Raw genomic sequence first — 27,752 nt, 5'->3', positions numbered from 1 at the left:
CTAGCTCCAAACGCCGCAAGTAGAACTTGTTCGAGCCCCAACAATTTTGTTATAGATTAGGATTTCGGATAAAAGTTTTCCCCTTATTTCCCTTGTTTTCCCTGTTGTATCCATAATCGGAGATCTCTAGGAGGATCAAATTTTCCAAACAAAAACATGTAATGTAACACACCTCAGGTGTGACCTATATGTATAAATATGAAGTATTTCTTATTATATACCTCTCAAAAATTTCGAGTTTTAAATTTCTATGCCTACCTTGAAACCATAAACTAAAGTCAAAACAAATTACAAGATACAACTAACACACGATTGTCAAAACATTAGAAACTTATAGTATTCATTCTTATTTTTCTCTACCAGAACATGCCTCCTCGTAGATCAACACGCAGAAAATCAACTTCAACACCACCTCCACCACCTCCTCCAATTATGGACACCGTTATGTTCCAGACTGCTGTAACCGCTGCTGTAACTGCAGCAATGGCACAAATGAGCAACAACGGATCGGGGGGAGGAACAAACAGTTTTACAAATGGCCAAGGTCAACGCCGTTCAAGGGTATGCACTTACAAAGACTTCACCAGCGGAAAACCTATTCCCTTTTACGGGACTGGGGGAGTATTGGCTCTATCTCAATGGATAGAGAAAACAGAAGCTGTATTCGAAATCTGTGCATGTCCTGAAGAAAGCAAAGTAAAGTTTGCCGCTTTTACTTTCTCCGAACGCGCCCTGACATGGTGGAACGGCCACGTCCAGACACTAACCCTGGTGGTGGCAAACTCCATGGGTTGGGAAAACCTGAAAAGAATGCTCCTTCGAGAATACTGCCCAAGAGGCGAGATTCAGAAGCTTGAACAGGAACTGTGGAACCTCTCGATGGTAGGTTCGGATATAGCAGGTTACACCAACAGGTTCAGTGACTTAATAACGCTTTGCCCAGGCATGTTAACCCTGGAGAGCCAAAAGGTCGAGAGATACATCTGGGGACTATCACCCCAACTTCGTGGAAGTGTGCTAGCTTCCAGACCCTTGACTTTCGCCAGCGCCAAGGAACTAGCGCAATCACTTGTTGATCATGGCGTCTGTCAAAGAGTCACGGCTATCATGGCTGAACCAACCAAAGGGAACAGCAGCAATGAAATCAATGCCAACAACAACAAGAAGAAGAAACTTTGGAACAAAAGGAAGGGACAAACTTCGCAAGAACCTTCAAAGAAGCAAATGGTTGCGGTTCATGCTGCTACTACCCCCACCACAACTCCTGCTACCTCTGCGCCAACAAAACCATATGCGGGAATTCTGCCCAAGTGCAGCAAGTGCAACTACCATCACCATGGTATTTGTCGCGAGATGCACTGCAAGAACTGCGACAGGAAAGGGCACACAACCCGTTTCTGTAAAGCACCGGCACGACCAATCACTCAAGTTTCTGGCACTGGAGTAAGCCGGGCGTGTTATGGGTGCGGAGAGATTGGACACTTCAGGAGGGATTGTCCCAAGGAAAGGAATATTGGCGGTGTGGGGAGAGTGCTGGCAGTAGGACAGAGAGAAGCAATAGCGGACCCCACGGTGGTTACGGGTACGTTTCTACTCAACAACACTTATGCATGCATACTTTTTGACTGCGGTGCGGAGAGAAGTTTTGTGAGTCATAAATTCAAACACCTACTTATTCAAAAACCCCAACCACTCAATAAAATATTCACTGTAGAAATGGCAAACGGTAAAACAGAACACGCAAACGATTTGTACGTAGGGTGCACACTAAGTTTAAACGAGCGCTTGTTTCGAGTCGATCTTATGCCCATTTCCATAAGAAGTTTCGATGTCATCATCGGTATGGACTGGTTGAGCCTTCACCATGCCGATATCCTTTGCCACGAAAGGGCTGTTCGCCTAAATCTGCCAAACGGCGAATCTCTTGTCATTTATGGCGACAAACCTAGTTCAAGTTTACAAATCATTTCCTGTATTAAAGCACAAAAATATCTTCGTAAGGAATATCATGCCTTTCTAACCCACGTAGTAGACAAGAAACGAGAATCGAAAAACATTAAAGATATTCCGGAAGTCTGCAACTTCCCGGATATTTTCCCAGAAGATCTTCCAGGAATCCCACCGGAACGTCAAGTCGAGTTCAGAATCGACTTAATCCCCGGGGCTACCCCTGTAGCAAAGTCGTCGTACCGTTTAGCCCCAGTCGAGATGCAGGAACTATCCAGTCAATTAAACGAGCTACTGAGCAAGGGATTCATCAGACCGAGCTTCTCACCATGGGGAGCTCCAGTCCTATTTGTGAAAAAGAAGGACGGATCCTTTCGCATGTGCATCGATTATCGGGAACTAAACAAACTCACGATCAAGAACCGATATCCCTTACCGCGCATAGACGATCTATTCGACCAACTTCAGGGAGCAAGCTACTTCTCAAAGATCGATCTAAGATCTGGTTATCACCAACTGCGAGTACTGGAAGGAGACATCCCCAAAACGGCTTTCCGAACACGTTATGGTCACTACGAATTTGTAGTAATGCCCTTCGGATTGACGAATGCTCCAGCAGTGTTCATGGACTTAATGAACCGAGTATGTCGTCCCTTCCTGGATAAATTCGTGATCGTATTCATAGATGATATACTCATCTATTCAAGAAGCCAGGAAGAACATAGCAAAAATCTCCGCCAAGTACTGGAAACATTAAGGGCAGAGAAACTTTACGCAAAATTTTCCAAATGTGAATTTTGGATTCGGGAAGTGGATTTCCTAGGACATGTTGTAAGCAAAGAAGGAATACACGTGGACCCCTCCAAGATAAAGGCAATAGATAGTTGGACTACTCCAAGAACCCCTACAGAAATCCGGCAATTTTTGGGACTCGCCGGGTATTACCGAAGGTTCATACCGAACTTTTCAAGGATTGCCAAGCCACTTACCACCCTAACCCAGAAAAATGCGACCTTCGAATGGGGAGAAAAACAAGACAGCGCATTTCAGACACTAAAACGAGCCTTATGTAGTGCGCCCATCCTAACCTTGCCAGAAGGAACGGATGACTTCGTGGTCTATTGTGATGCATCAAACCAAGGACTTGGGTGTGTCTTAATGCAAAGAGGGAAGGTCATCGCCTACGCCTCAAGACAACTAAAGACGCACGAAGTGAACTACACAACACATGATCTTGAGCTAGGAGCAGTCGTTTTCGCTATGAAGATATGGAGACACTACCTCTACGGCACAAAATGCACCATCTTCACTGATCATAAAAGCCTCCAACATATCCTCAACCAGAAGGAACTCAACATGAGACAGAGGCGATGGGTAGAACTACTTAGTGATTATGAATGCGAAATTCGATATCACCCCGGAAAGGCTAATGTAGTAGATGATGCACTCAGTCGGAAGGAGTACTCAGGTCGCCGAGTGAAATCCCTAACTATGACAATCCATTCACACCTGTTCACGCAAATCAAGGAAGCCCAAATAGAAGCCTTGAAATCCGAAAATGTGACAGGAGAAGCCCTAAGGGGAACGGATAAGAACCTTGATACCAAGAACAACGGAATTCGTTATTTCATGGATCGAATTTGGATACCGAAGTTTGGTGGATTCAGAGAAATCGTTATGGACGAAGCCCATAAAACACGATACTCCATACATCCCGGCTCCGATAAGATGTATCTCGATCTCAAGAAGTTGTACTGGTGGCAAAACATGAAAGCCGAAATTGCCACCTACGTAAGCAAATGCCTGACATGTGCCAAAGTCAAGGTGGAATATCAGAAGCCCTCGGGTTTATTACAACAACCAGAAATACCCGAATGGAAGTGGGAGCGGATAACCATGGATTTCATAACAAAGTTACCCAAGACAACAAGCGGACTCGACACCATTTGGGTAATTGTCGACAGGTTAACTAATTCAGCACATTTCCTACCGATCAAAGAGACGGATAAATTGGAGAAGTTAACAAGGACATACCTCAGAGAAATTGTACGACTGCATGGTGTGCCCATATCCATTATCTCGGACCGAGATAGTAGATTCACCTCAAGGTTCTGGCAGTCGCTACAGAAAGCTTTGGGGACAAGACTAGACATGAGTACCGCTTATCACCCACAAACCGACGGCCAGAGCGAGAGAACTATACAAACCCTAGAAGACATGCTGAGAGCTTGCGTAATCGATTTTGGCAAAGCATGGGACACACATCTACCATTAGTCGAGTTCTCGTACAACAATAGCTACCACACCAGTATCAAGGCTGCCCCGTTCGAAGCCCTCTATGGCCGCAAATGCAGGTCACCTTTGTGCTGGGCCGAAGTGGGGGACACGCAACTAGCAAAAGGACAAGCAACTGACAACACGCTCACTGGACCAGAAATCATAAGGGAGACTACGGAGAAGATTGTTCAAATCCGAGAACGTCTAAAAGCATCAAGAGATAGACAAAAGAGTTACGCAGATAAGAGACGCAAACCCTTGGAATTCCAAGTTGGAGACCATGTCCTACTCAAAGTCTCACCTTGGAAAGGTTTAATACACTTCGAAAAACGTGGGAAACTGAACCCTAGATACATCGGACCATTCGAGATCCTTGCCAGGATCGGTCCAGTGGCCTACAAACTTAGACTACCTCAGGAGCTCCACAACGTACACCCTACCTTTCACATATCGAATCTGAAGAAGTGCTTATCCGACGAGACCCTTGTCGTCCCTCTAGACGAAATTGCAATAAATGAAAACCTTCAATTTGTGGAGGAACCAGTAGAGATCATGGATCGGGAAATCAAAAGGACTAAACAAAGCCGCATACCCATTGTAAAGGCCCGCTGGAACGCCAAGCGAGGACCTGAATACACCTGGGAACGCGAGGATCAGATGAAACAAAAGTACCCGCATCTTTTTCCTAAAACTGTAAACTCTATCTTAGATTAAATTTCGGGACGAAATTCCCTTAACAGGGGGATGATGTGACAACCCTATTTTTCCCACAAAGCATTGTAAACACTCGAAAGCTAAAAAGCAACGAAATTAACCTCGAAAATAAAGTGTTCAAGTATCTAAGTTGGGATACATCAAATATTAGATATCATGCCAAGGTTTCCAAGAACATAAAGAACGCTCAAAACCGGGTTATATTGAAGAAATTATAACCACTCGTATATTTACGACACGACGTTAAAACATTATTTGACATAAAAAGTAGAATCTCAATAAAATAAATTTTAGCCTTAAGTATCTAAACCAAAGTCGTAGATCTCGTTGAAAGGTGAGCGTACATAAAAAGATCGCCCAAATTGGATCTCGTATGAAGAAGTTACGGAATTTCAAAGTTTCGTAACAGTAGTAGAGGGCTAAAAACTCGGATTGAAGATCGAGTGTTACTTAGCTATCGCCACCTAAACGGAAGTTGAAGATCTCCTCAGTGGTAATAAAACAATAAAAAGACAAACGAAAACCGACGTCGAATAAAGAACCTATGAATTTTTAACGAACTTTAGAAGACCCAGCCTATTAAAAATATATCATTAAAAATAAAGTCAAAACTAGCCGACGGAGTCTAAATGAAAGTTGTAGAGCATAATCTCACCTACGCGTGGATATAAAGAACACGAAAAACGGAGCTTGTACGCGAAAGTTATGGAATTTAGAAGTCGGAAGCAGGGATTACGCCCCGCATACTCTGGGAGTACGCCCCGTGTACTAGACCCAGAGTCGAGTCCCATCGGCCCGCCCAAGCTACGTTTAGCTAGCCAGGAGTCGTAAGCCATGACGCCATATTACGCCCAGCGTAACGACGTACGCGCCGCGTACTCCAAAATTACGCCCCGCGTACTCACTCTTCCAGCACTATAAATAGATGGCATCAGCTGCGAGTTTAAGCACACATTCACAAATCTCCAGATACTCTCACACCCTTCCAAGCACAAGAAGCTGTCCCGACGACCTCGGTTTCCGCACTCGAGCCCCCGACGAAAGATTTACGCTGCAGAGACCCCCGAAGAGCCCGACAACGATCTGCTCAAACCTAGCCTCTCTCTTCAAACTTAACGAGTGAGTTCATACCCCTACTTTTCAATTCTTTTCATGTTTTAGGGGGGGGGGGGGAATACAAGTACATTATGAGTCGGAGTATTGTCTTTATAAACATCTTTATGCTTAGAAGGCTCTTATATCACCAAGTTATTCTTACTAAATGAAAACATACTTTTGAGAAGCTATAACGAACATAACTAACAAGTTATTCATACATTTTACGTATACATCTTGACAAATGAAATACTTTCAAATGAAGTAAAGTCTTTATCATCGTAAATCTGTTTATACCTAGTAATGTGAGACAGCTTCACGTACGTTCGAGTATGCATTATTAAGTCCTGTATTATATACCATAATCCCTTGTAGGGGGAGCGTGATACTTGTGTATAGATCTATACGAGATTGACAATCCCACACCTAAGCTGTTAGCTACAGCTAGGCCGGCAGGCCTGGGGTGACAAATGTCATAACAGTTCCAATGCCTGAAGAACGTTGTTACAGGCCATCACTGTCAATAGCATGGTTATAAAACTCACATAAAAGTATAAAAAAAACAAGTTTGATTTACGAGATTCATATATGCATTTCAGTTTTCCATTTTATCGTTAACACAAATTTTATCACTATTATTCAAGTATGGAAAACACAAACGCACTCCAACACGGGAAACTTTTCAAATCATTTATAGAAAATATTGGATTTTCTGAAAACCTCGTTCATCGGTTTACTATAAAAAAGGACATACTTTTCAATGCAAAACACTTATGAACTCACCAACTTAATTGTTGACACTTTTTCGAAACCACTTGTATTTCTCAGGGAATCAGTAATACAGGTAACCACCAGCTTTTGGAGAAGGAAACACTAAAGATGTTTTATTATGGAACATTTATCATCTCATTGTAATATTCTTTTGCTATTATGTATAACGCAACAACATACGTTTTCATTATATATGTGATGGTTGTGTTACTTTCTTTACAATATTCAATGGTTGTGATACTACGTGAAGTCATCCACCCCCGAATGTTTCCGCCATTCTGGTTTGGGGGTGTGACAGATTGGTATCAGACCTGATATCGATTGAAAGATACCGAAGGGGGTGAAATAGACCCGATATCGATTGAAAGATACCGAAGGGGGTGAAATAGACCCAATATGTTTTTGACTGTTATATATCTGTATGATATGAGGTATTTTGGGGGAGCTCACTAAACTTTGTGGTTACGGTTTTCAGTTTATATTTAAAGTACTTGTAGCTCGAAAGGGAAGGGTCCGACCTGATGACACTGCCTCCACCTATGTTTTTCCGCATCACGTGAATTTGGGATTTTGTACTCTGATAATATTTTACTATGATATACTCTCGACTGTTTGATATGATTATCTTATGATTAGAATGAATTTAAAAATGAAAATTTTCTCTGAATTTTTAGGACGTTACGAATATTGTTATGAAAAGCGGCCACTTAAATTTTTTTGTTACAAAATACACGGCTACAGAATTTGCCAAGGAGCATATAACTATGAAACCTTTAGCTATGGAACTTGTTACGGAACCTTTAACTACGAAATTTGCTACGAAACCTCTAGCTATGAAAGTTACTACGGAACACATTATTACGGAATAGACGTCGTAGCAATGGTCGTAGCAAAATTGTTACGAAACTATATTTCCGTAGTAAAACATTTTGCTACAAAAAATATACCTATGGAATCCCATTGACAAATTTTGTTGCGAATTTCGTAGCTATTTAGGTTTAGTTACGTAATTTCAGCTTTTTGCTATGAAATTTTTCCGTAGCTATATCAAAATTTTCTTGTAGTGATTGAACCACTATCGTCATTGGTTCGCAGTATGATCGATCGATTTGAACCGGTTTTTAAGATATTATTTAATTAAACTTAACTTTGGGCAAAACCAACCGAATCTAGTAAAGAAAACCTCTTTTTAATCTTACTTGCATATATACATTAGGGCCGGCTCAACGAGTTTGGGGGCTCTAAGCGAACCAAAAATTTGGGGCCCTTTGACATTTATAATACTTAATGTTAAAAAACCCTCTTCCTTTATCCGGGCTTGAGACCGACGATAATAAACTAAAAAGTTTACAAATGGCGGAGTTAATTTTTTTTTTGTATATGTTTTTTGTGAATATATTTTATGACATAAAGTTGACTTTTCTAGCCTTTTTAGATGCAAATTCTTTAATGAAAATTTCATAATCAATTTCTTTTACTAACTGTTTTTCAATTGACAAAATAGCTAATCCATTTAATCTTTCTTGTGACATTGTATATCTTAAATAATTTCTTAACAATTTTAATTTAGAAAAACTTCTTTCTGCAGAGGCAACGGTTACAGGAATAGTTAAAATAATCCTATAGGCAACATATGCATTTGGAAAAGAACTAAACTTTTTAATATAATTAAGTATATTAATAATTGTATCACGTTCTAAATGTAAAATGTGTCTTAAAAGTTTTAGTTCATGAAATAAATCTAAACCATCAATATCTAAGTTATCATCATGCTTTAAAGATTTTTCAAGGTTTAAACAATGTTTTTTTAAAGTATTTTCATCAAATGATTTTAATTTTTCTATACTAAATAGAAAACCAAAAATATTTTTGAACTCGTTAAATTGCTCAAATATACTTTTAAGTGAAGTAATGGCTTTATCTACTACATATAAAAAGTAATCAGTTTTAAATAACTGAATCGGAGTTTTAATAGTTTCATTAGCAACATTTTCATCATATCGGCTATTTCTTTTAATGATACGTTTTTCACGAAATTTAGGTTTTACGTTCATTTCTAAAGACAATTCTTTTGCACAATCTAAAGTCTTTTCAAATCCGTTTTCTCTATATTCCTGAAAGAAACATAAAAGTCCATTTAGTTGATCTATAGCATCATCGATACACATATCATATGATTGCAAGCTTTTACTAACAGTGTTAATAGCAAACAAAACATCATACCAAATAATCATTCCTAATAAAAATTCATAGTTTGAAAGTTCATATGTAGCTAAACATTTAGCCTCGCTTTAAATTTTGTGATCTCCACACTTTTTGGATAATTGTAAAAGTGTTTTTCCTAATTGTGGTGCTTGAAATCTAATTGCTTTTACACTTTCTATCCTACTTTCCCAACGAGTTTGCGATAATGGTTTAAGTGTTAGGTTTGATATATTATATTGTAATATTTTCCACCTTTGAGGCGATGAAGCAAATATCGAATATATACGTTGTATAACTCCAAAAAAATTCACTAGCTTTATCACACGAATTAGCCATATCACAAATTACTAAATTTAAACTATGACAACCACAGGGAGTGTAGAATGCTCTATGATTAATATCTAACAATCGTTTCTGTACACCTTGATGATTTCCTTTCATATTTGAACCATTGTCATAACCTTGCCCCCTAACATCATTTATATCTAGTCCTATATTTTTAATTTCATCAACTATAGCATCATATAAACCTTTACCGGTTGTATTATCTACAATTAAAAATCCTAGAAAGTACTCCTTTACTTCTATTGGAGTTGTTGAAAGATCTAAACATCGTATGATAATTGACATTTGTTCCTTATGACTTGTATCAGGAGTACAATCAAGTATTATTGAAAAGTATTTAACCTCTTTTACTTTTTTGATAATTTTAGTTTTAACTTCTTCTCCTAATAAACTAATAAGTTCGTTTTGCATATTATGTCCAAGATAATGATTATGAATTTCATTGTCATTAATTCTCCTAATATGTTCTTGCATAATAAGATCAAATTCTGCAATCATTTCAATTATAGTTAAAAAATTACCATTATTTTCTTCATAAATCTTTTCATTTGTTTCACGAAATGTTAAATTATTTTTTCCTAAAGTTTTTACTACAGCAATGATTCTTATTAACACGTTTTTCCAATGTTCTTTTTCTTTATTTATTTGTTTTTGGATTTGCTTGTCAATTGTTTTATTATTTGCTAATCTAGTTTCTAAGCCAATCGATGACCTCATATTAAGAATGTGTACGTTACTTGCTTCATGTCTTTTTAATATACTAGAAATATTGTTCCAATCATTATTACCTTTATGTGCTAACGAACATGTAGATGTATTCACATTAATTAATTTACAACAAAAACAAAAAACTCTATCTACATCTATGGAATAAACCAACCATGTTCGTTCGTATTTATCTCCATTTGGTATTTTTTGCATATAAAGAGATGTACTAAAGCTTCTTAAATGTTGATCTTTTGGAAATTTAAAATCATAAATCTTAATAGGACCCTTTTCTACGATTAAATCTCTTAAGTTAGTACTAATAGTATTCCATCTACTTGGATCATATATGTTTAAATGTGTGTTATCATCTTCACTATTAGTTTGTTCGTTATCAATTTCAATATTACTTTGTTCGTTATCATTTTCACTATTAGTTTGTTCGTTATCAAATTCAATATTAGTTTGTTCGTTATTATTTTGACTATTAGTTTGTTCATTACCATTTTAAGTATTAGTTGGTTCATTATCATTTTCAATATTAGTTGGTTCATGATCACTATTATTAACATTAGCTTGTTCTTGTTCGTTATCAACATTAGTTTGTTGTTGTTCATTATCATTGTTTTTGTTTGTAATTACATATTTTAAAAACGACCATTTTTGTTTATCTATAAAAGCTTCTTCTTGCATTTTTCGTTTCCTTTTTGAAGCACCGGATTCGTATTTTCTCTTTGACATGATTATTAATTATTTGATTAATACTATAAGTTTATAAGATATGGATTAGGATTATACCGCCCCTGAGATAATGGAAAGCTCAAAAACGTCGGAATCTGTCAATCTGGAATCAGTGAACTATGGAATCAGCCAATAAAAAAATCAGTGAACAATAGAATCTTCCAATCTGGAATAAAAAATCAGAAATTGGAAAGATTAACAACTTTGATCATTCATGCCATTTGGATAAAACCAAAAACAATTAAAATACAAATCTAATTGAAAACTTTTTCTATTTTGTATGCTATATTTATAATGACATCAATTATATACAAATGTAATTGAAATCTTACATGCAATTCCACATGATTCTGTCAATAGTTAGGAACCAAACATTGTCCAATATTATCACATATTATGAAAAAAAAACCATTCATTAGATTGCAAATAAGGTTGATTTATTATGAAAAAAAACCTTCTTATGTAGTCTGCCAATGTCAAGTTGTCAACATTTCCTGACTGCAATCAATTTTAACGGTTTAACTTAAAATTACAGTTCATTGAAACTTGAAAAATCTGTGGTTGTGTAATGTGACTAATGTCCATTGTCAAAAGATTAATCCTAATTAATTTGCTATTATTCTATTAACCCCAATTAGATAATAAGAATTCAGAGATAATCCACAAATCAAAACTGAAAAGTGATGATCCAAAAATCAAACCACAAACAGTGAAAAACGGTATGAATTTTGGAAATTGATGATGCATAATTGCATATTACCGTGAGTCTGAGTACAAGAAAGTGAAAAACGCATACGAAGATCAGAAGATGCATATATTACTACCGACTTACCGTGAGTCTGAGTCTGAGTTGAGTCCCTGTCTCCGAGTTCGTGAGTCGATTAACGATTGGAGAAGGTGAGACCGTGAGAATTAAGAAGCAAGAACCCAAGAATAACTGAAGACAGCAGCGATAACTTGATTGAAGCCTTGAATCGATTGGAGAAGGGAGAAAAAGAAGGAATTTTAATCGTCGTGTGCGGTGTGCCTGTGTATACCGATCGTGATTTCTTGAAGAAGCGATACAACTTTTTTTTTTTTGGAAAATCGGACATTGGATTGAAATTAAAGGGGCCCCTATCAATTGGGGGCCCTAAGCCCTATCCTAACACATAATACACTAAGGCCGGCCCTGATATACATTGTATCTAATAAAAACAAGTTATAGTTATTTTGTTTCAAGACTACAAACAAGCATGTCTAATAAAAACAAGTTATAAAAGATGTTGCTTCTCTTTCCGGTTTGTTCTTTTGGTGGGTTTGCTCGTGCACTTGTATTTATTCATAATTTCATATAGTTCTTTGTAGATTGGGGGTTGTTTTGTATTGTTTTTCTCTTTTCTTCCGTACTTTTACAAAAATCTTTTGCACTTTTGTATTTTCTGGCTTCCTGCTAACTTTTTAATTTCTTTTATTTTATATTTCATTGCCGTTATAAAGAAAAAGTCTACGATGAATATAGTCTAATTGTATCATCGTGGTGGTGGTCATGAGTTCCATATCACTGCACTTGCTTGGACGATGCTAGAGTTGCAATGGAAAAAGGTCCCATGTACTTGATATAAGACCAAAACATGTTCTAATGTTTTTGATACGTGGTTAATGATTCAGTGACATTTAAAATTGAAAATCGAACATCAAAACAATGATTATACTTTCATGAAACAAGACAACTATGGCCTCATTTAATGAGTCAATTTATCTTCAAAAGTCAAAATCATTATTATGTATCAAATGTTAACAATAAATTATTCACAAGATCAAAAATATTGTAAGAAAATATCAATTAACTTAAAATATTTTCCATAATTAAATCAAATCCTCTAAAACCTTTACAAATTACAATATATCAAATAACTTAATTACGATATTTTCCATAACTAAATGTCTAAATCAAAGGCAAACAATATATATATATATATATATATATATATATATATATATATATATATATATAGATAGATAGGTTATTTTGTTTTCACTATCTATTGTGTACATGTATGCCTGATTCTAGACCAATCATTTTAGTTATTTTAAGAAAGTAATTAATGCATATTACATGTTGAAGATATAATAGGTATTAATTACATCTTCAGCATTTAATATGCATTAATTACTTTCTTAAAATAATTAAAATGATTGGTCCATAATCAGTCATACATGCACACAATAGACAGTGAAAACATTTGAACCTAACCCTCTCTCTCTCTTTATATATATATATATATATATATATATATATATATATATATATATATATATATATATAGAAAAGTGAATATGTGGCTATTATGTATGTAATATTAGGTATAAAATCATCAAAATTGTCTTCATTTTGATTAGAAAACACAATTTTTTTTTTCTTTGTTAGCTTCTGCCTATTGCTTTTGAGTTCATTTTATTCCTGATTTCATAATTTTTCTCCAACATCTATGTATTTCGAATGTGTTGTTTTTACTAGACCTCTAGTAGGTTTTATAACTTTCTTTGACACCTACCATATATATATTTGCATGGTTCTTTTTGATGTGTTATGAGAAGAAGTTTATTCAGTTTTTAATGAACAATTTTAATCTTTCACTATAACTTTCTATATTAAATTTGAATATGAAGATTTATAGGTAGTTGATAATGTATTTTTATACATGGTTTCTGGTGCAAAATAAAATATTTAAAACTCCATAAAAATATGTACAAAGCATATCATCTACTCTAATAGTAAATATAAGAAAGATGGTAGAAAGATTTGATTGCATTTTGTTAAAACTATATAGTTTTTTTTATGGTTCTATACCTAATGTTAGGTACATAACAACCACATATTCCCTAAGCCCATATATATATATATATATATATATATATATATATATATATATATATATATATATATATATATATATATATATATATATATATATATATATATTCTTCAGTACAGATTTTATTACCAAAAAAATTCAATCAAAATATATAGATATGTGAATCATGCACGATAAATAAAGATTGCATTCTACTTTTTAAACGGATTTACTTCGTACTTATTTTAAGCACTATCCATAATAACCCGTTAATTTGTCTACATAACGCCACCTTCTTCTCCCAAGTCAAGCTACAAAACAACCACCTTATCGAAATCAGGGTTTCAGATCACAAAATGACGATGAACATGCAAGGAAAAAAGAAAAAGGTTTTGATGTTCCCATGGTTAGGCCATGGTCATATTTCTCCTTTCCTAGAACTAGCCAAGAAACTCAACAACACAAACCTCTTTGACATCTACCTTTGCTCAACTCCGGCTAACATCAGTTCGATCAAGCAACCGTTAGCAAACGAACATGGTTCACTCGCAGTTCAGTTCATAGAGCTTCACCTCCGGAAACTACCGGCTCTACCACCACACCTTCACACCACCAATGGTCTCCCTCTGCATCTTATGCCCATTCTTAAAAAAGCTTTCGACAAGGCAATTAAAGCCTAAGTTTTCAAGAATCTTGAAAAAGTTACAACCCGATTTGCTCATTTACGATCTTATTCAACACTGGGCTCCGTTGGCAGCTTCTAAACTTGAAATCCCTTCGGTTGTGTTCATCACCACAAGTGTTACCATGGCTGCCAACATGTTTCATCTTTACTTGAACAGCTCCACTGGCATTCCATTTCCATTCTCGACGACTTACTATCGTAGCTACGAGTCTGGTCACATGTCTGAGATTCTTGAAAGCTCCGCAAATGGTCGTCAAGATAAAGATCGTGTAATGGAGTGTGTCAATCGGTCTTCAAGCATCGTTCTTGTTAAATCTTTCAAGGAGATCGAAGGTAAGTACAGTGATTACCTTTCTGCTCTTACTGGTAAAAAGATTGTACCTGTAGGTCCACTCGTTGCAGACCCGTCTCCCGTAGTGGACAGGAATCAAAAGCAGGTGATGCAGTGGCTTGACACAAAAGCCATTGGATCCACTGTTTTCGTTTCTTTCTGATGATGATTTGACAGAAATTGCGTATGGTTTAGAATTGAGCAATGTGAATTTCATTTGGGTTTTAAGGTTTCCAAAAGTGGAAAGAAAACTTAGCGTTTCAGAAGCTTTGCCATTAGGGTTTCTTGAAAGGGTAAAGGATAGGGCTTTAGTGATAGAAGGGTGGGCTCCACAAGCAAAAATATTAGAGCACGAAAATATTGGTGGATTTGTGAGTCATTGTGGATGGAGTTCGTCGATGGAAGCTATGAAATTTGGTGTTCCAATAATAGCCATGCCAATGCACCTTGACCAGCCGGTTAATGCTCGGTTGATGGAGGAGGTTGGGATTGGGATGGAGGTGGTGAGGGACAATGATGGGCGGCTAAGGCGGGAGAAGCTGGCGGCAGTTGTCCGGCAAGTGGTCGTGAGTGAGTTGGGGAAGGCGGTGAGGGAAAAGGCCAAGAAAATAAGTACCGACTTGAGGCTGAAAGGGGAGGAGGAGATTGATGCAGTGGCGGTGGAGCTACTGCAATTATGCCTCCTAAGTGGTGGTCGTTGGAGGAGAATTCTTAAGATGATAAGCAAAGTCAGTTGCAATTGGTTCAACCTCTGCGGTGAGAGGTGAAGTTTAGATCTAAAATGACATATATCTTCTTCTTCTTTTTTTTTTTTTTTCTTTTTTTTTTGAATTTGACTTTTTTTTTTTTTTTTTTTTTTTTTTTTTTTTTTGAATTTGACTTTTGGAAGTTAACTTACAAGTCTAGCTAGATGCTTACCGAAGAGCGGCAAAAATGATCAATAGAGTTTCTATTTAACAACTCTTTGACTCGCTCCTTCGGAGTATATAATACTCCTTCCGTCTCAAAATTATAGTCCATCTTTCTTTTTTGGTTTGTCCCAAAATAATAGTCCACTTTTAAAAATAAATAACATTTTTACCATAATACCCCCTCATTATTACTTAACAAACTAAACATTTAACGGGACATTAAATGCAAAGTAAGGACAAAACTGTTATTTTATTAAATAAAGTTAGTGGTAATTAATGTTTTCTTAATCTATATGTTTTTTGTCTGGGGACAATAATATTGAGACGGAGGGAGTATATGAACATTATCTTAATCTTAATTAATTAGCTCCTCAAAGTAATTAAGGTTTATTTTGAAAACATATTTTACATGATTTTCAAAAATAACACTTCTAGTTTTTCTTTTATTTTGGTTAATTAAAAGTGAGGAGGGAAGAATGGAAGATTTGCAAGAGGAAAAGGCTACCCTTTTTTGTGTTAGCCTAGCTAATATCATGTTCAATATTATTAACGTTTTAGACCATGGGCAGTAAGAATAGTCAATTTGTTTGTAATTATAAGTTTTTGCTTGCTTCTTTGTTAATTGTCGTTCGAAAAAAACAGTCGATTTATGATGTGTGTGCGATAATAGTTAAAAAGACCTTTTTTACCCCTTTGATCACTTTCATCTTAATTCTATTAATATTTTATTCTATTAAAATCAAAATAAAAAAAATATAAGATCATGAAGGAAGTATATATTAAATTTTAATTTAATCACATTCCATAGCTCATAGTCACTTCTCAATGCACATAATGATGGACATTTACCATTTAGGCTATGTTTGGCGTATTAACTGAAAAGCTGGTTGTTAGTTGAAAAGTTAGCTGATAGCTGAAAAACTAGCTGTTAAATAAAAAGCTAGCTGATAGCTGAAAAGCTAGCTGATAAAAAATAACGTTTGATAAAACTAGCTGAAAAGCTAGCTGAAATATATAAAATTACATAAAACGACATGTAAGAATATATGTTTCTATAATTAATTAAAGGGTGTATTTGGAAAATTTTAAAAAAACTCTTAAAAAGCTAGTCCAAATAGCTTTTCAAAAAGCTAGCTTATAAGTTACTTTTTGGCTTACCAAACACGACAACATAAAAAAGCTCAAAAAATAAACTAACTTATCAGCTAGCTGTGGCGCCAAACATAACATTAATCTGCTGTAGGATCATTTATATGCTAAAGAAGCATGAAAACGAGCTAGTGATATGTTGCAAATTAAAATTTTGTACAAGTAGCATCATAGACTATGTGTAGAGGCTATCTTCTCCTCGAGGTAATTGACATAAGATAAAATATTTAAAAAAAAAAAGATAATATGTTTTTCTTGGTCATTTTACATAAACACACAAAAAACAATTTATTAGTTTATTATATTTTGATACCATCTAAAATTAATAATACAGATTATCTTTTTAAAAACTTAATTTAAATACCAATTAAATTAATAAGCATTTAAAGAAAACATATACCTTTTTTTAAATAAAGAATCCCAATAACGCAATAACCCCTGCTTCCATTTAAATTAAGACGCCGTAAAAAAAATACAAAAAACATGGTACAGGCCCGAGATGGAACGAATTGACGTAATATTTTCGATATCCCATTGCGTGGGAGCAAAGCAAATGACACCTCATTTTTTCCTCATACGTGTCAATCCCGTTACCCAAGGGTTACTATTATAACCGGTAAAGTGCAACTTGCCCTCTATACTTTTTCGAGTTGACATGTTACATCCCTATACTCTAATTTGTTTGCATATAAACTCTTAAACTACAAGTAGAATGAAAGAATAAATGATTATGAAATGCATAACGTTAACATACCCCATTCAATCTCAAGAAACATTGAAATTCATTTTTAGCACATTTTTAATTAAAAAAACTTAAAAACATAATTAAATATTATAATTATTGTCTTTTAAATATAGATAAACATACATCAAATTCAAATAACCATATAGCTTTGGGGGACAACCCCGTTCACCAAAAATGTATCTACAGTAGGCAATATTGGTCCATCATTTGGTGCCAAAAATTCCATGGGATTTTTATATTTCTAAAATAAAAACTAGTTTAATCAAATATGGTACCAAAACGATCTATGTAATATTTTACACACGATTTTCAATTTCAATATTTCTTTAAACATGTTAAGATGGTAATATGTTTTTTTGTAAACACACTCAATATATCACTAAAAACTAAGTGATATATATATATATATATATATATATATATATATATATATATATATATATATATATAAACTCAATATCACTAAAACTGTTTAACACTCAAATGTGTTAAGATAAATAACTATTCAATGAAATAATATTTTCTTCAAACATTTATTATTTTTATTAGAATTTTGTATATCACTTTATTAAACATAATAATATTATACTTATCCAACTTAATTTCTAAATATCATATTTACCTTTCATAAACTTTTAAAATATCTTATATGCACTTTTTAAACATCAAATATCATAAATTCCATTTTTAAATATCAGAATATTATATATACTATTTTTAAACATCAAAATCAACAATAATATATAATATATCATCCATCTACAACATGAAATAATCAACAACAAAAACTAAACAATAATTACATACATTCTATGAGAAAACTAAAGATACACGGGTGGATCTATTATGTTGCAAGTAGTGGCACTGACAATACCTGGTTTTTTCTGATGCAGTGCAAAATTTTTGATTTGTTTTTTTTCTCTACTATAAAATGTGCTACCGGTAACACCTACTACGGACCGACAATACTTACTACATAATCATGTGTCTGCCTCTAGTATTTGTTTGTCAAGATGACAACATTCCAATAATTTAGAAGTAGACGTTCAGTTATTATAGATATTAAGACATGATTATTTTTTTTAATTATTATAATAATTCTAATATATAAAAAATAATTAAAAACTATTAAAAACATTGCATTTTTTTTTTGGGCAAATAAAGGGCATCAATTTTTTTTGGGGCAAATAAAGGGCATCATCAAATCGAAAACAAGAGTTGCATCTTGCAACCCACCTCCTTTTATACGGACTGAAGTATACACGGTTAAATGTATAAGGTTCAATAATGTAAATATATTAATTTAAATTCTGATGAATTCCGACGATCCAACAATATTCAGGATCATCTACAATGGCAACTGTCTCAGCCTTCTCTTCTTCGGAATGGCCAAACCCTAACCCTAACCCTAGTACAAGCGCCAATACACGTTCAGAAGAAGGCAAAGAACATACCAATTCACTTGCCGGCGACCTTCACAGCGGTATTTCGTCGGGGCTCCCATCGATCAGAACGAGTTCTAACCAACAACGAATTCCATATATTCAGGATGGAAAAGAAGATATTCACGCTGCAACTCAACCTAATTCTGCTCCGGCTACGGTTCCGGTTCATGGAAAGACCTTAATTCCAAGCTCTAACCATAAAATCCCCAATTTTCATAACCGTGATTCTTCTCCTTCACATCTATCGCTATTTCACGTTTCATTCAACCAAGATAATGGATGCTTTGCGTGCGGTATTAATCAAGGATTTCGGATATATAATTGCGATCCTTTTCGCGAGATCTTCCGTCGGGATTTTGAAAATGGAGGCGGTATTGGGATCGTGGAGATGCTGTTTCGATGCAATATACTTGCGTTAGTCGGAGGCGGTTCTCAGCCTCAGTATCCTCTAAATAAGGTTATGATCTGGGATGATCATCAGGGCCGATGCATTGGTGAGCTATCGTTTCGATCGGAGGTTCGTGGAGTTCGGTTAAGGCGAGATCGGATAATTGTGATTTTGGAGCAGAAGATATTCGTATACAATTTCACGGATTTGAAGTTATTGCAACAGATCGAGACATTTGCGAATCCCAAGGGCCTTTGCGATGTTTCACAAGCTTCTGGTAATTTTGTGCTTGTTTGTCTCGGATTGCGGAAGGGACAAGTTAGGGTTGAGCATTACGCTTCCAAGCGAACAAAGTTTATCTTAGCTCATGATTCAAGAATTGCGTGCTTCGCTCTGTCACAGAATGGAAATATGCTTGCCACAGCCAGCAACAAGGGAACTCTTGTTCGTATCTTCAATACCCACGACGGGTCATTGTTGCACGAGGTAGGCGTTAATTTGGTTAACTTCATTTATGATTCTGGATAATTTTACACATGTCTTTGTAATTATTACAACTTTGATGGTTTTAACCAAGCTCATTAATGGTGGGGTGGGATACTACTAATAACAATTAGGTAAGGAGGGGTGCAGATAGAGCTGAAATACATAGCCTTGCATTTTCTCCTACGGCTGAGTGGCTAGCAGTCTCAAGTGATAAGGGTACTATTCATGTTTTCAGCATCACATCTGTCGATAATCCAGACCTCATTACCAGTTCATCTCGTGCTCTCATTAAAGGTACACAGTTGCATTGGTTTTTCATTAAAAATCAACCATTGTTCTTGAATCTTTGACAAAACGACACATAGTTTCATGAATATGACATTAAATTATGTTGCAGGAGTTATCCCCAAGTATTTTAGCTCTGTGTGGTCGTTGGCTCAGTTCCGATTGGTTGAAGGCTCTCAGTATATTGTTGCATTTGGTCATCAGAAGAACACAGTGGTGATTCTTGGCTTAGATGGAAGGTATTAAAGTTTCTTGACAGATTTATATTCATTTTGGAATGATGATTACTTTGTTTTTGATGGATTAAAATTGTTGTAATTATGCAGTTTCTATAGATGCCAATTTGACCCAAAAGCTGGAGGGGAGATGACTCAACTGGAATATCACAACTTTGTGAAGCCTGATGACTCTTTCTAATTTTGCTTAACAACATATGTCTTTTCATGGTATGTTTGTTGTTTTGTTACACTTTTGCTGATGCTTGTGAAGGAATGGGTATATATATATATATATATATATATATATATATATATATATATATATATATATATATATATATATATATATATATATATATATATATATATATATATATATATATATAATTTTGTAAATGCCAATGTATATGTAATGTAAAAATTGTCAACTTGCTAAATGATAACTTTTGAAGATGTTCGCAAAGAATTCAGAAACTGAAACTGTGGATCCCACACAATTGAGTCAAATTGATTTGTGTACTTTTTAATATAACTCGTTTATTTTTGGGATATTTACCAAAATGACATTTTTTTTGTAATTACTGTAACAATTTGATCACATTTATAACAAAATACCAAAATCACCACCTAATTCAAAACTATTTCTATGTATTACAGCCCATGTATATCTCTTGTATTGTTAATTTGTTATCGGCCTTTTGGCCCATGTGTTGTAATCGTGTATGCATTTAAACATACACAAGCTATTGATAATTCAAGGAAACTTATATGGTATCCGTAGCTAATCCCTCAATCTCTCAACCTTCCGTTTCTTATATGTTTGCCCACTGGCAGGCCACCTTTTCTCGGCCTAAACCCTAGCCAGCTTTCTCCTATCTACTTCCACCATAACTACTGAAATGCCTAATAAGGACTCCACTAACAAGCCTTTTGACATTACCAAAATTAGACGCTACGTCCCCATTAATATCAACCCAAATGACCTCAACTATGATGTCTGGAGAAAGCTTTTTAAAGCATGTTGCATGAGTTTTGGTATCCCCTCGACAAGGTGCCGTTTATGAACCCAACTTTCGAATAGATAAAGCTTGATACTCTAGAAAGGCGTGACGACTCATCGTATCAGGATAAATCATTTTGCATGAGTTTCGGTATCACTTTTAACAACAATATGCTATAAATGATACTCTAGAAATGCATGATAGCTCATCGTATTTGGAAGAGCCTTCAAAGTTTATTTTGCGACAATAAGGATGCCCGTGCAATACAACTTGATCACAGACTACTTTAAAAATCTCAAGGTTCTCTCTGACCTTCTCATCAACATTGATGATCTATTATCGGAGAAAACCCTACTGATGTACATGATTAATGGTATTGTTGAAAAATGCAACCAAGTGGCTAGCATCATACATCGTCAATCCCCTTTGTCATTCTTCTTCAAGTCAGCTTCATCTTGTTCCTAGAAGAAACTTGACTTGCTTGCTCGACCCCTTAATAATTTCACCATGACCATTCATCCTCGTCGATGGTTCTTCGTATAAAAAATGTGACTCCATCTTGCGAACAAAAACCGTACTGTGGAGACAATCAGCCAAATAATCGTTGGGGGAATGCTTGTGACCATTGAAACAGTCGCCACCCTAATGATCGACGCCTTTAAGACTGACAACAACCTTCCTCGGACTCCACTACCGGCCCGCTACCATCGTGGGCTTTATGGTCTCCTGTATGGTCACCATGGTACCCACCGACCCAATGGATTTAACAGATGGTCTCCTCAGCCTGGTCCACAGTCAGCAGCCGTAGGCTACGACTGCTTGTTCGCCTTAACCTCCAACAACATGGGCTATTCGCGTAACATGCCCATCTGTCCCTCTCGGAAGACTCAACAATTGCAAGTCCTTAGGCCTAACAGCCTTCTTTTCTTCATGGTCAACCTCATACAACACTAAATCGACTCTTGACCAAACCATAGCTCTCCACTAGCGTTCCAAAAGATGAGTCTTCAAGACCTAACTAACGCTAGATGGTTCATGAACTATAACTTCTATTATTATTAAAAATTTTGTTTTTGTCAAACAATCTACTCGTGATAAGAATCAAACCATCCAATTTGACTTTTGTGGTTTCTTCTTCTCTGTGACAGCACGAAAGACCTTTACCTTGATAGTCTTTTGAAGTCTCTTCCTCAAGTAATGCTTTGTTCAAGCCCCACGAAGTGGCATCAATTACTCGGCCATCCCCTGAGGAAGTGTTTTGTTTTTTTCCAATAAAATTATTCCATGTAATAAACAAGTATCAAATTTGCTTTGTAAAGCAAGCCAGCTTGACAAACATATGTATCTTCCTTTTTTGCTATCTAATAAAATTGTCGATGCACTATTTGTTTGATTACATTGATATACCTCGTTTCTAGTTTGAGTGGTCTAAAATACTTTTTCATCTTTTTAGACCATTGTTCACTCTACCTTTGTGAATATCCTTTAAAACAAAAAATGGCATCGTATCTAAATTGTTCATTTCTAGTCTTATGTCTGTGACCATTTCAACGAAGATATATGCGCTCTTTAATATGATCATGGTAGAGAATATACCAATTCCACCATTCGTCAAACTTTTGACAGCAACGACATCCAAATTTAGTTCTCGTGTTAAAAAACGTCACAACAAACTGATCGTTCATAACAAAGGCTATGTTCCACAAAAAACTTCATCTGTACCATCTTATTCTTTCGTCCAAGTCTATTGTTTACTAAATTTAGCACCAAAGATGTAACGCCCGCATTTCCCGCTAGGTGCCGCTATGATGTCTGGAGAAAGCTTTTTGAAGCATGTTGCATGAGTTTTGGTATCACCTCGATAAGGTCGTCTGACAACCCAACTTCCAAATAGAAAAAGCTTGATACTCTAGAAAGGCGTGACGGCTCATCGTATCTGGATAAAGCATGTTGCACGTGTTTCGGTATCACCTTTAACAACAATTTGCTATAAATGACACACTAGAAAGGTGTAACAGCTCAACGTATTTTTTGAAGAGCCTTGAAATTTTATTTTGCGACAATAAGGATGCCCATGCAATTGAACTCGATCACAAGATCCGTTTCTTGGAAATGCTTTGATAATATCATTATCATGTTTTTGGGAACAAATTCCGCAATATTATTTTTCAAATAGGATACTCTGATTTTAAATAAACATAAATAATTTGGTCTTTTCTGGTCATGAAATTGAGGATGCCATAAAAGACTATACCAAAAACCTCCCGACTACACACACCTTGTGTGTTTGGTTACCTTTGCTACCTATACCTTTACCCACCACATAAATACTCCCTAAGATCCACTCATTGCATTTTCCTTCACTACACTGTCAATCATCTTGACTTTTGTTTCCTCGATCTTCACAACAATAAAATCATTCTTTCTCGTCAAGTAACTTTTGACGAGAATGTCTTTCCTTTAGCATCAATGCCTCCAACCAATCCCATTCATACAACTTCCTTGGAGATAACATTTACCTAAACCCCATAACATGTGTCCTCACACTACCCACCCCCATTACACTTTCTTTCTTCCTCCTACACCTCATCTACCCTCAACTTCATCCCCAACACCCGCATTAACCCCTTTTATTTCTCAACAACCCCTTCAGCCACCTGTTATCTATCTAAATGGCTTTGATGCTGCTCTGATAACTTTTATTGACCCATCTTCAACACATGTATCCCATGCTGCCCTTGGCAACCCCACCTTGTCACCCAATGACAACTCGAGCAAAATTCGGGATTACCAAACCCATCACCCAGTTAAATTTCATACTTATTTCATTCTTATCCACATCCCAAATCTCATATGCATTCCGTTTAACAATCCAAATTAGCAAAAAGCTATGTCCAATGAATGTAATGCTATTATTAAAAATATTTCGTCTCTTGTACCTCGACCCCCTGATGTTAATATTGTTTATTTTGTGTGGCTTTTCAAACACATATATAATGTTGATAGCTCCTTTAGGAGGTATACACCTCAATTTATGGCAAACAACAAAAGTCAACAACCAGACATTACTGCGACGAGATGTTTAGCTCAGTTGTAAATCTACAACAATTTGTACCATCCTAAAAACCCTAGGATTGGTTTTAGTGTTCTGAAGGTTATGCTCTTTGTCTTGGTTTTGAGCACATCATAACTGATTCATCGTTGTTCATTTATCACGATAGACATGATCTTGCATTCTTACTCTTATATGTGGATGACATTATACTCACGACCTCCACGACTACCTATGGAAGATCATCTCATCGCTTGGTCAAGAGTTTTTAATGAGCCATTTGGGAGCTCTAAACTATTTTCTTAGCAACTCGGTCACACAATCTTCAAAAGGTATGTTCCCCTCTCACGAAAATACATTGAGGAATTCTCTCACCAGAAAGGATGCAAAATTGAATCCATGCAAGAGTCTAACTGTCCATCATCAAAACTTGGAACCATCGATTCTTCTTTCTCGCACCCATCCTTGTACCATAGACTTGTGGAGGCATTACAATACTTGACATTTAGCCGCCCGGTCTTAACAGGTTTTCATATACATGCATGAACCTCAAGAACCCCACCTCAATACTCTCAAATGCATCTTGCATTATATCAAGTGTTCTTTCGATCACATCCTACAATTATATGTGACCTCGTCCACGTCCCTCATCGCTTACTTTGACAGAGACTAGGGATGTCTAGTCACTCGTAGATCAACACCTGGTTATTGTGTGTTTCTCAGTGAGAACCTTGTCTCATAGTCCCCTAAGCGGCAACACACGATCTCATGTTCGGGTGCAAATGCAAAATATCATAGTGTCACTAACGTAGTTGCTGAAACTGCTACACAACCTTCTTCATGAGGTTGATAACCTATTCGCATAGCCACCATCATCTATTGTGATAGTATCAATGTCATTTAAATGACCGCAAACCCAATTCTTCATCAAGGGATGAAATATGTAGAGCTTGATATTCATTTTGTTTGGGACAAAGTCAATGTGCTGAGATCTAGTCGATGTGCTGACATCTAGTCGATGTTTTGAGATCTAGTTCTCCTCTATGCCCCTTGTCGTTACCAATACAAATATTTTTACGAAAGGCGTCACGACTACTTTATTTTGTGACTTTTGTTCTGTGACATCCTCATTTTCACGGCCAGAAAAGACCGATTTTGTTAATGCTTTGTTTGAAAATCAGAGTAACATTTTAAATAAAAGTGTTGCGGAATTTGTCCCAAAACAATATATGATAAAGATTTATCAAAAGAATTTCCAAAGAAATGTATTTCATTAAAAGACTCGGGATGTCATGTTTGACACAGATCAAAAGCATAAACAGTACAAATATAAGCCTTACTACATTATTTCATATCTACAGGCCTATATCCGTAATCCCTCATCCAAAACATCACATCTATGCTCATGCGCCACTACCTGTAATACAAGAAACTAAGTGGGTCAGGCTTGGGAGCCTGGTGAGCACATAGGGTTTTCAACCCACAATAAATAAGTTTATTAACTTTATCAAATCAAACAAACCCGATTACCCGTTCCCGTTATCCTCACTTTACGTCCCTAAAACATCTAACACAAGGGACCTAGTCTAAGGACTTTCATCGGGATGGACACTACTGCTAAGGGGATTCCTTAGCAATAAATGTCCTTAAGGCAACCATTTGGGGGATAGAGTACACCTGGTGAGCACACAGTTCAAATAAACACCTACAGGTTACGAGCCTGCTAGTGTTCCACTGGACTGTCTAGAATAGTCCGTGGTCGTCATCTATACTCCGCTAGATGACTAGATCATCAATAACATCTATAACGAGGCCTCTCATTATTTTATTTTGTCACACAACAACTATTACATCTACCCATGTTTTACCCAACATATTTTGTAGATATAAAATACATATACAGTTTAAATCATTTAAAACGAGTATAAAATTGTTCATCCAGCATAGATAGCAAGTATACAGATAATATGCACACGTAGCACGTAATTTATATAAAATACTTCATATCTATGTGTAAGATGAAAGTAACTATGCACTCACCTGTTAAAAATAAATTACTTATGATTTGGCCAACACTTTTTCTAACACCTTAGCTTTTCCTTCCAAAATTATATCTATATTTCCTTTAACTTTTCTTTTTGATTGAGTGTTATGATATCAACTAAAAGAAGGGAATATTGATATTTATACTACAAAATAAGCAAGGCTTCCAAAGCTTCCGTTGAAAAAAAAAGAAGAAAATAAGCTTAGTCATCCATACACGTATGAACTTCAATTAATAAAATGTGTATGAACATACTTATATATCCAACATGTATTATCCTTTTCTTATCCCAAAATTGGAAAATGTATGATCAACAGGTATCATTTGCATTTAAGAAGGTGCACGACTCGTCCATTTTGTTTTAAGATTTATATTTCATTTGTAAGAAAAAATATATATATATATATATATATATATATATATATATATATATATATATATATATATATATATATATATACACGTTTTCTTTATATAATCATCATAAATCTTTTTAACTTAAATATAAATATCAATGTTTCTTGTTTTTCTTTTATTATTTATTTTATAAATATCATCATATATTTTGTTTTACATATTATAATATTTATAATTGTTAAATAACATTGTAAAATTATAATTGGGGACTATCATCGAAAAATAGGTGTAACACAAAAACATTAACGTTTTATTATTTGGGTTTACCCTTGAATGTATTTAGCCCAAATATATCTTATATAGTTTGACATTTTAGGGCCGTTACAATTTTCATTAAGATCACTAAGGCTAAAATCACTTTATCGTATATTCACTTTTTACGCCATACAGCGTCGTGACGATTCTGTCGTGAAACTTCGACAGGTCATAACTTCTTTGTTATAACTCGGATTTTGGTATCCTTTATATATCTGTAATCCTTGTCACGCCCACTACAAGTTTCTTAATAGATATCGACTTTATCTAATATTTATTGTCGACGCTCATTTTTATTCTTAATTAATTAAATCCTAGTAATTAAGCATAAAACACATAATACACATAATATTCACATAATTCCTTTTCATTTCTTCAAAATGAGTTACAAAGGTTAACCTAGACTATAACGTTAATAATAATGTCTAGCCTAGAAACACGGACGTTACAATTCTCTCCCCCTTAGGATGATTCCGTCCCCAGAATCACACATCAGCAAACAAATGCGGGTAGCGACTCATCATGTCACTCTCCGTTTCCCAGGTGAGATTTGGCCCATTCGTATGTTTCCATCGCACAATCACTAGATCGACCATTTTGCGTCGCAACTTCTTAGTCTTATGGTCAACGATTGCCTCAGGTTCTTTAATCAACCTCTTGTTTTCATCCAACCTTAATTCATAAATGGAAATTATGTCAAGCA

At 35.5% G+C, this 27,752-nt stretch overlaps 2 protein-coding genes and 1 pseudogene across 3 annotated transcripts; 2 read left to right on the top strand and 1 right to left on the bottom strand.

The window, feature by feature from the left end:
* Positions 1-8,204: 8,204 nt before the first annotated feature.
* LOC145067092 (uncharacterized) lies at positions 8,205-10,071 on the bottom strand. Its single transcript, XM_079014301.1, has 4 exons — positions 9,801-10,071; positions 9,296-9,542; positions 8,853-9,093; positions 8,205-8,759 (listed from the first exon to the last, which is right to left on the bottom strand). The coding sequence occupies exons 1-4, from the start codon at positions 10,069-10,071 to the stop codon at positions 8,205-8,207; spliced, it is 1,314 nt and encodes a 437-aa protein (XP_078870427.1).
* A 3,934-nt stretch (positions 10,072-14,005) lies between these two features.
* LOC145067091 (UDP-glucosyltransferase 29 pseudogene) lies at positions 14,006-15,420 on the top strand (annotated as a pseudogene).
* A 3,358-nt stretch (positions 15,421-18,778) lies between these two features.
* LOC145069330 (autophagy-related protein 18a-like) lies at positions 18,779-22,606 on the top strand. Of its 2 annotated transcripts, XM_079016262.1 has the most exons (5): positions 18,779-19,777; positions 19,909-20,071; positions 20,175-20,301; positions 20,389-20,508; positions 22,430-22,606. In XM_079016262.1, exons 1-4 carry the CDS (start codon positions 18,812-18,814, stop codon positions 20,477-20,479), a joined length of 1,347 nt encoding a protein of 448 aa, XP_078872388.1. In that variant the 5' UTR covers positions 18,779-18,811; the 3' UTR covers positions 20,480-20,508; positions 22,430-22,606. The 2 variants fall into 2 exon arrangements, with proteins under 2 accessions (XP_078872388.1, XP_078872387.1); XM_079016261.1 differs by lacking the exon at positions 22,430-22,606 and having other exon boundaries at positions 20,389-20,576.
* The last annotated feature ends 5,146 nt before the right edge of the window (positions 22,607-27,752 follow it).

Source organism: Lactuca serriola, chromosome 8 (genome assembly GCF_051521515.1).
Source record: "Lactuca serriola cultivar US96UC23 chromosome 8, Lser_US96UC23_V15, whole genome shotgun sequence".
NCBI classification, from domain to species: domain Eukaryota; kingdom Viridiplantae; phylum Streptophyta; class Magnoliopsida; order Asterales; family Asteraceae; genus Lactuca; species Lactuca serriola.
This window is presented reverse-complemented; position numbering and strand designations above follow the sequence as displayed.